General features: G+C 38.0%; 1 protein-coding gene across 6 annotated transcripts in view; it reads left to right on the forward strand.

The window, feature by feature from the left end:
- Nucleotides 1-8,683, forward strand: part of PSME4 (proteasome activator subunit 4) — a 110,043-nt gene that overhangs the window by 85,372 nt on the left and 15,988 nt on the right. For all 6 annotated transcript variants that reach the window (XR_004273063.1, XM_032292138.1, XM_032292140.1 and 3 more), the window contains 4 exons: nt 1,338-1,429; nt 2,174-2,305; nt 2,685-2,893; nt 4,519-4,604. Coding sequence is in view for 5 of the 6 variants with exons in the window: in XM_032292138.1 (XP_032148029.1) it covers nt 1,338-1,429; nt 2,174-2,305; nt 2,685-2,893; nt 4,519-4,604 (519 nt within the window). In the remaining variant the exon portion in view is untranslated. The remainder of the gene's footprint in view (nt 1-1,337; nt 1,430-2,173; nt 2,306-2,684; nt 2,894-4,518; nt 4,605-8,683) is intronic.

Genomic DNA, 8,683 nt, shown 5'->3' on the forward strand with positions numbered 1-8,683 from the left:
TTATTTAGCCTTTCATATAAGTCTTGAGAGATAACTCTTAAGTGATTATTATATCTTCTCTGCTGTGGTAATGCATTTTAAAATTAAGTGACAATCATATATTTGGAAATGTAACTTACGTATAGTAAAAGCCATATAATACAAGTTTATAGATTTTTTTTTTCTTGAGACAGAGTCTTGCTCTGTCGCCCAGGCTGTAGTGCAGTGGTGCCATCTCAGCTCACTGCAACCTCTGCCTCCCAGGTTCAAAACATTCTCCTGCCTCAGCCTCCCAAGCGCGGGGACTACAGGTGTGTACACCCGTGCCCACCTAATTTTTTGTGTTTTTCATAGAGATGGGGTTTTACTGTGTTAGCCAGGATGGTCTCAAATCTCCTGACTTCATGATCCATCCACCTCAGCCTCCCTAAGTGTTAGCAATAACAGGCATGAGCCACTGCACCTGGCCTAGGTATTATTTTTTTATACCAGATATATCCTTAGCTTGTGTACTTTGACTGAAGATAATTCATTTAGCTGTCAACAGTTTTCTCACTGTTAACTTGAGCTATGATAATTACATTTGAATTTGAGTCACCTATCAGTTTTCGTTTGATTTGCTTCTTCTATACCGCCAGCCTCCCATATCCATGAGTTCCACATCTGTGGTTTCAACCAACCTGAGATGGAGAATATTTGCTGGGGACCAGGGGAGAAGGATGGTTGTGTCTTTAGTGAACATGTACAGACCTTTTTTTCTTGTCATTATTCCGAAACCAAAACAGTGTAACAACTATTTATTTGCATTGTGTTAGTATTACAAATACTTTAGAGAAGACTTAGTGTACAGGAAGGATGTGCACAGGTTATTGTAAATACTATACCATCAGACTTGAACATTGTGGATTTTGGTATCCTGAGGGAGTTCTGGAACCAGTCCGCCACAAGTACCAAGGGGTGATTATACCTATATATGTTTTTAGTATTTCTAAAACAATTGAATATGGCCGGGTGCAGTGGCTCTCACCTTTAATTGCAGCACTTTGAGAGGCTGAGGCAGGAACATTGCTTGGGGCCAGGAGTTGGAGACCAGCCTGGGCAACATAGGGAGACTCTGTCTCCACAAAAAAAAAAAAAAAAAAATTAGCCAGGTGTACTGGCACATGCCTGTCATCCCAGCTACTTGAGAGAGTGAGGCTGGTGGATTACTTGAGCTTGGGAGGTAATCACACCACTTCACTCCAGCCTGGGCAACAGAGTTAGATGTATTCTCAAAAATAAAATTAAATAACTGGATATGATTTATTTACAGAATTATAGATCCCCTGTTTAATTGTTACTTCATATTTTAAACACAGGAAAGCAGAGATCCCCGGAAACTTCATTGGCTTTTTGAACTGCTGTTGGAATCACCATTGAGTGGAGAAGGAGGATCCTTTGTAGATGCGTGGTAAATTTTTTAAAAAATCTGTGAGGTTAACACAAAATATCTATGAGGTATACAGCAGTTTGTGTTAACTGATGTATAAATGGAAATGAATGGTCTATACTTGTAAAGTCTAGATGAAATAATTACTTTGTTCTGGAAGGTGATGTGATCTGGTTTCATACAACGTATGATACTTAGTAAGAGTTATTTATCAGTTGGATAAGTAAATAAGATGTAGGGAACCTGAGCAACTTAAACACAAATTAGGGTCAGCATTCTTTACTGCCATATCTTTTATTGGAATTGCCTTTTGTACCTTAACAATATTAACTTCATCATATCTTATTTTTCACTTTTTTCTGCTTAAAAGATACAAAGAGAGAGTAATAATTTTAAGGAAAAACTGCCTTGGTTGGGGCATATGGTGCTGTAGAAAGTTAGACAATAGAAATATGGATAATTTCATTAAAAAGAAGAAGTACTTGATTAGTGAGAAAACTTGAATTCTGATGCTTAAAGATTACTCCCTGAATATTCTTAAGTCAGTATTTCAGTTGTCTAGTAGTGGAGATGAAATGTGAATACAGAGAAAATAATGTTGGAAAAATAGAATCTTCATAAAGAGGCTATTTTGAATTGTAGATATTGCATTATTTATTAGGTGAGAAAATGAAAAAGTTTTAATACAGACATTGTCTATCTGTATTGCCAATATGTAAAGGCAGAAAGGGCCTCCAATATAATGCTACTATGCTTTAATTTTAGCCGACTTTATGTACTACAAGGTGGCCTTGCCCAGCAAGAATGGAGGGTGCCTGAACTATTGCACAGACTACTGAAGTACTTGGAACCCAAACTCACCCAGGTTTACAAAAATGTCAGAGAAAGAATAGGAAGGTAGGTACTGTTTTCTCTGTGGTATACCTCTCGAATTCTTTTTTTTTTTTTTTTTAATTGTAATTGTAATAGTCAATAATACATGCTGGTTATGTTGTCATTGGGTCTCACAGTGTCTTTTTCAAATTGTTTGCTATTGTGTCATGGGAAACAAGATGAAACACTGTGAATATAAGCTAGGACAGCAGTGTGCTCAGAAGCCAGAGATGAGCAGTCACAACACCTCAGTTTATAAGGCTTCTTTTACACACAGGCATAATCTAAGACCCACTACAGGAGTTGTCTTGGGACAGTTTACTTTGATTGGGTCGTAACTTTTGGTTCTCATTTTTATTTATAATATGTCACTTTTCCTATTATTAAGTATTTTATTTTGCAGTGTGCTGACCTACATATTCATGATAGATGTTTCTTTGCCAAATACCGCGCCAACCACGTCGCCTCATGTCCCTGAGTTTACTGCTCGAATTCTGGAGAAATTGAAACCTCTCATGGATGTGGATGAAGAAATTCAGAACCATGTTATGGAGGAAAATGGAATTGGTGAAGAAGATGAAAGAACTCAGGGCATTAAACTCTTGAAAACCAGTGAGTGGGTAAAATTAGTAGAAACTCAATTGAAAACATTTATGTGATTACCCTGTGGAGTTTTTCCACCACTTTTTTTTATTGTGGTAAAATAGACATAATGAAAAATGTTCTATTTTAACCATTTTTAAGTGTGCAGTTCAGTGGCATTACATACATTCACACCCTTGTGCAACCATCACCACCATTTTTCTCCAGAATCCTTTTCATCATAAAAAACTGAAAGTCTGTACCCTTTAACAACAGTCTTCATTTTCCCCTCCCCACATCCTTTGCAACCACTGTCTACTTCTGTCTCTGAGTTTGCCCATTCTAGGTAGCTCACATAAGTTGGATCATAAATCTTTTTGTCTCTGGCTTATTTCATGTTACATAGTATTTTCAAGTTGATGAATGACTTTCTCATTCATGTTATATCATTCATCTGTTACACATTCATCTGTTTGATGGACATTTGGGTTGTTTTCACATTTGGCTATTGTGACTAATGCTGCTCTGAACATTGTATAAGTACCTGTTTAAGTTCCTGCTTTCAGTTCTTTAGGTTACGTACCTAGAAGTAGAGTTGTTAGACCATGTGGTATTTCTGTGCTTATGTTTTTGAAGAGCAGCCAGACTCTTCCACAGTAGCTGCACCATTTTACATTCCAGTCAGCAAATGCACAAGGGTTCTGCGTTCTCACCACTTGTGTTCTATTTCTTTGTTTGTTTGTTTGCCTTTTTCTTAGTGCATATGAAGAGGTATCTTGTGGTTTGGGTTTGTATTTCCCTGAAGATTACTGATATTGAGAATCTTTATTGGCCATTTGTGTATCTTGTTTGGAGAAATATCTACTCATGTCATTCCCTACCCACCCCTCTGCTGCCTTTTTTTTTTTTTTTTTTCTCGAGACAAGGTCTCACTGTCATCCAGGTTGCTCCCTGCAGCCTCAACCTCCAGGTCTCAAGAGATCCTCCCATTTGAGCCTCCTGAGTAGCTGGGACTACAGGTGTGTACCACCACATCCAGCTAATTTTTTTTTTTTAGAGAGACAGGGTTTCTCCATGTTGGTCAGGCTGATCTTGAACTCCCGACCTCAGGTGATCTGCCTGCCTCAGTCTCCCAAAGTGCTGAGATTACAGGCGTGAGCCACCATGCCTGGCAATTTTAAAATATTTTCTAGAGAGAGTGGGTTTTGTATGTTGCCCAAGTTGGTCTCGAACTCCTGGGCTCGAGGGATACTCCCACCTTGGCCTCCAAAAGTGCTGGAGTTACAGGCGTGGTGCATACCTGTAGTCCCAGCCCATTTCTGAATAGATTGTTTTGTTGTTTTTGAGTTTTAGTTCTTTACGTATTCTAGTATCCTTTATTAGATACATAATTTAGAAATATTTTCTCCTATGTGGTTTGTCTTTTTACTCTCTGGATAATAGTATCTTTTTTTGCACAAAAGCTTTAAATTTTAATTTGGGTGCTGTTATACTGCTTCTCAATAAGTGTCTAATTTATGAAGTAACATAGGTGATCTCTTTTGTAACATCGAAGAGCTATCAGAGTGGCTGACACTAACATTACAGTATCGTTCTACTTCGTGGTCTGCAAATGAATAGCAAAGACTTACTCTGCATCTTTGTTTTCAAAATAGTATTGAAATGGCTGATGGCAAGTGCAGGAAGATCCTTTTCTACAGCAGTCACAGAACAACTTCAGCTTCTGCCTTTGTTTTTTAAGGTAAGGTTATGGCTGAAATTAACAATGCATCTTCTTTTGACCTTCATAAGGAATTTGTGTTCATCGTCTGATGGTTAAAGTTCTTCAGACACTATGTAAATATTGCTTAGATCTCTAAAAAGTAGAATGATCACAGAAAAATCATTAGTGGATAGTGGTTTAAGTATTTGTTGAAATCATGCTTTTAATATTAGGTGATAGCAGGATTTTGACAGATACATTAAAATTTAACAGAACATTGTTTTACCTGATAGCAGGTTTTTTTCTGAGTAATAGCAGATTAGAGGGGCTACTGATAGTTAAAAGCTACAAAGAAAACTTGTAATATACCCATTTCTGACTTCTTTAATCAGTGTAATCTACAAATGAAAGTATTCAGTATATTGTGTTTATTTTACAGTGTTAAAGGGCCTATAAGTGTTTCTAACAAATATCTGCAGGAAATCATTTGCCTCTGGTATCACATAATGCCATTTTGTTAATGAAAGGCATGGCTTGAAGTGGTTTTATCTGATCATCCACTCAGGGGACGCAGCTAATACAACTAAGGTCACAGGTTGACTCATTAGTTTCCAAAATCATAGTTTGCAATAATGATATGGTTGGCTGTGATTAAGAAAACATTGTTAATTGTGTATTTGAAAGGCTTCACACAAACATCACCACTTTTTGATTTTTATTCATCAGTGCAGTTATTACCTAAGGAGGAGGGCCTTTATTATTGTTGATTAACAAATGGCATGCTATACTTTTGATTTGCTGTAATATACTTTGTCTCTAGGAAATTGCAAACAGATAACTGTATCAGCAACTTTCAAAGATTATATTACTAAAATACTTTTTTTTTTTTTTTTTTGAGACGGAGTTTCGCTTTTGTTACCCAGGCTGGAGTGCAATGGCGCGATCTCGGCTCACCGCAACCTCCACCTCCCTGCCTCAGCCTCCTGAGTAGCTGGGATTACAGGCACGCGCCACCATGCCCAGCTAATTTTTTGTAGTTTTAGTAGAGACGGGGTTTCACCGTGTTAACCAGGATGGTCTCGATCTCTTGACCTCGTGATCCACCCGTCTCGGCCTCCCAAAGTGCTGGGATTACAGGCGTGAGCCACCGCGCCCGGCCTACTAAAATACTTTTAAGAATGCTATGCAGAGAATGATACCCATGAATGTCCCTGGGATCTTTTGCGGTATAAAAGTGGACAGTAGCTGCTAGTATATAAGTCTTTCTTACCTGTAGGTCTTTGGTGTATGCAGGATTTGTCTGCCCAGTACTTAAATGTTTTTCCTCTGTCACATACTCAGCGGATATAGAACATTTATAAACTCATAATGTGCAGTGATTGTTAGGATAGCTGGGGTTCCATCCCTTTTCTTTCAGAACAAATACAGGCAAGCATGTAAGAGTGAGGTTGGTAGAAGGATGATTTGAATCCACTTGAAGTTTATGAAAAACTTAGATTATTAGAGAGCTGTAGAATATAAGTTGCTATTGACAAGCCTCACATCTCACCTGGATACACTAACATTGAGGTTTAGAATCTCCTAGGCCATCATGATGAATGGGGCCAGATGTACAAATGCATCATATCATAGTTATTTTGCACATAAATCAGATGTGTAGAGTGTCAGGATAAAGAGAGGTATTTAAAAGAAACCTGTTTACTAAACCGTGAGAGGAGCACAGAAGGAGTTCAAGAGGAGGTCAGAAATTCCCTTTTCAACGTATTTCAGATGCTTGTAAGACCTCTAAATGAAGATGCTTTTAATGTGAGCTGCGTATAAGTGAAGATAATGGGTAAACAGTCAGAGTTCAGTGGAACAGTGCAGCCTGGTGGTACAGACTTCGATATCATCAACATAGGTGGTATTTAAAACCATGATATTGAATGAGATCATCAAGGGAATGGGTATAGATGGGGAAAAAAAAGAAGTTTAAGAATTGAGCCAGTGTTCAGAGGTTAGGGTGATGAAAACTCAACAAATAAAGATGATTCAGTTAGCATATGCCTCATAACTTTATATGAACTAAATTAGAACCATCTAAGAGGACTAGATTAAGGTTGGGCGCAGTGGCTTACGCCTGTAATGCCAGCACTTTGGGAGGCCAAGGCAGGCAGATCACCTGAGGTCAGAAGTTTGAGACCAGACTGACCAACATGGAGAAACCCCATTTCTACTAAAAATACAAAAAATTAGCTGGGTGTGGTGACGTGTGCCTGTAGTCCTAGCTACTCGGGAGGCCGAGGCAGGAGAATCGCTTGAACCTGGGAGGCAAAGGTTGCAGTGAGATCACGCTATTGCACTCCATCCTGGGCAACAAGAGGTACTTGAAGTTTGTGGAAAATTTCAGTAATAGTGTAAATTTAATTTCTTTCCTTTTAAAATAAATAAATACCTATTGAGAGAAAGTTTAGAAAGTTGGAGGGAAATATTCATAAACAACTACCATTATCATTATCTTTCTTATATTTTTTTCTTGAAATTACTGTGAGTTTATAAAAGCAGTACGCACTCATACAAAATCTGTAAGATAGACTGAAAAGACTAATTGTGTATGATATCTGACAGCCACTGTTCATAGTCGTATTTATATTTCCTCAAATGTTACTTTTCTACACAGTTGCTTCTCACTAGGATCATGCCAGTAGTTCTGCGGCTTTCTTTTTATTAACGTAATCAATATCTTTTATGTACCTTTCCACGTGAGAAAGTAGATATCTGTATTTCTTACTCGGCTTTTAGAATTTAAAATCCAGTGTGCCCTCTAGTAGTAGATGTTTGGTTTTATCACAGTTGTTCACTAGACAGACAACAAGAGAGGCAGTGAGTGGAGTCATAAACAACATGAAGTTTTGAGCCAGGCTGCCTGGATCAAACTCATCTCCATGGCCCTTGAACTAATTATGTAATCATGGGCAACTAATTCAACCCCTTGGAACTTTATCCCTTTTATCAGTAAAATGCTGATAATAATACCACCCATCTCCTGAGGATGTTATGAGGATTAAATGAGTTAATACTTGACCCTCATTATCCAAATTGAGGAGTAAGTGGTGGAGTCTGATTACAAGGAATTATATACATTTTCCAATTCCTGGGTTGCCGTTAGCAAATAGCAAGAGTTTAGATTAAAAGATATTGCATCCTAAATTGAGAGACTAAGGGGTGATTGCATATGCGAAGTCCTTAAAGCAGCATCAGGCACATGGTAAACACGGTGGACATGTTCCTCATTAATGATACAGTGAACATCTTGTACATATCTTTTTGTACTTTGCACATATTTTTTATAGGATAAATTACCATAAGTGAAAATGCTGGATCTACTTCAGCTAACATGTTGTAAGAAACATATGGTACATTGGCTGTTCTGTTAAAAAATCTTATTTATCCTATCCCATAAAAAGCGGTGTTGTATCTATAAAAAACCTTGAAATATATATGTATTAAATTTATATTTTCTATATATAAACTTGCCTATTCTGGTCTAAGAGTCTTCATATTCTTAAGATTAAAGGAAGAAGTTTTCCAACCAAGAATATCTTACAAAGCCTTGGCTTTGGGGTAAATAGAGTCCTAGTTTAAAATCCTACCTGTAGGTAGGACATGGTGGCTCACACATGTAATCCCAGCACTTTGGGAGGCCAAGGCGGGCAGATCACTTGATATCAGGAGTTTGAGACCAGCCTGAACCACATGGTGAAACCCAGTCTGTACCAAAAATACAAAAATTAGCCAGGCATGGTGGCACATACCTGTAGTCCCAGCTACCCAAGAGACTGAGGCAGGAGAATCACTTGAACCCGGGAGGCGGAGCCTGCAGTGAGCCGAGATCTAGCCACTGCACTGCAGCCTGGGTGACAGTTTAAAAAAGAAATCCTACCTGTGACAGGGACTTTCTTTGTGACCTTGCACAAGCTTTTGAACTTGTCTCTTTTTCTAGAAAGTGAGTTTAATATCAGTGTCCCTCACAGAATTGTTAGAAGGATGAAATGACATACCTGTAAAGCAGAGAGCATAATGGTAAAGTACATACTTACTGTTTTACTACTTTTTTTTTTTTTTTTTTTTTTTTTTTT

The sequence above is a fragment of the Sapajus apella genome, unplaced genomic scaffold, assembly GCF_009761245.1.
Source record: "Sapajus apella isolate SASKATOON/1434 unplaced genomic scaffold, GSC_monkey_1.0 scaffold26, whole genome shotgun sequence".
Classification (NCBI taxonomy): Eukaryota; Metazoa; Chordata; class Mammalia; order Primates; family Cebidae; genus Sapajus; species Sapajus apella.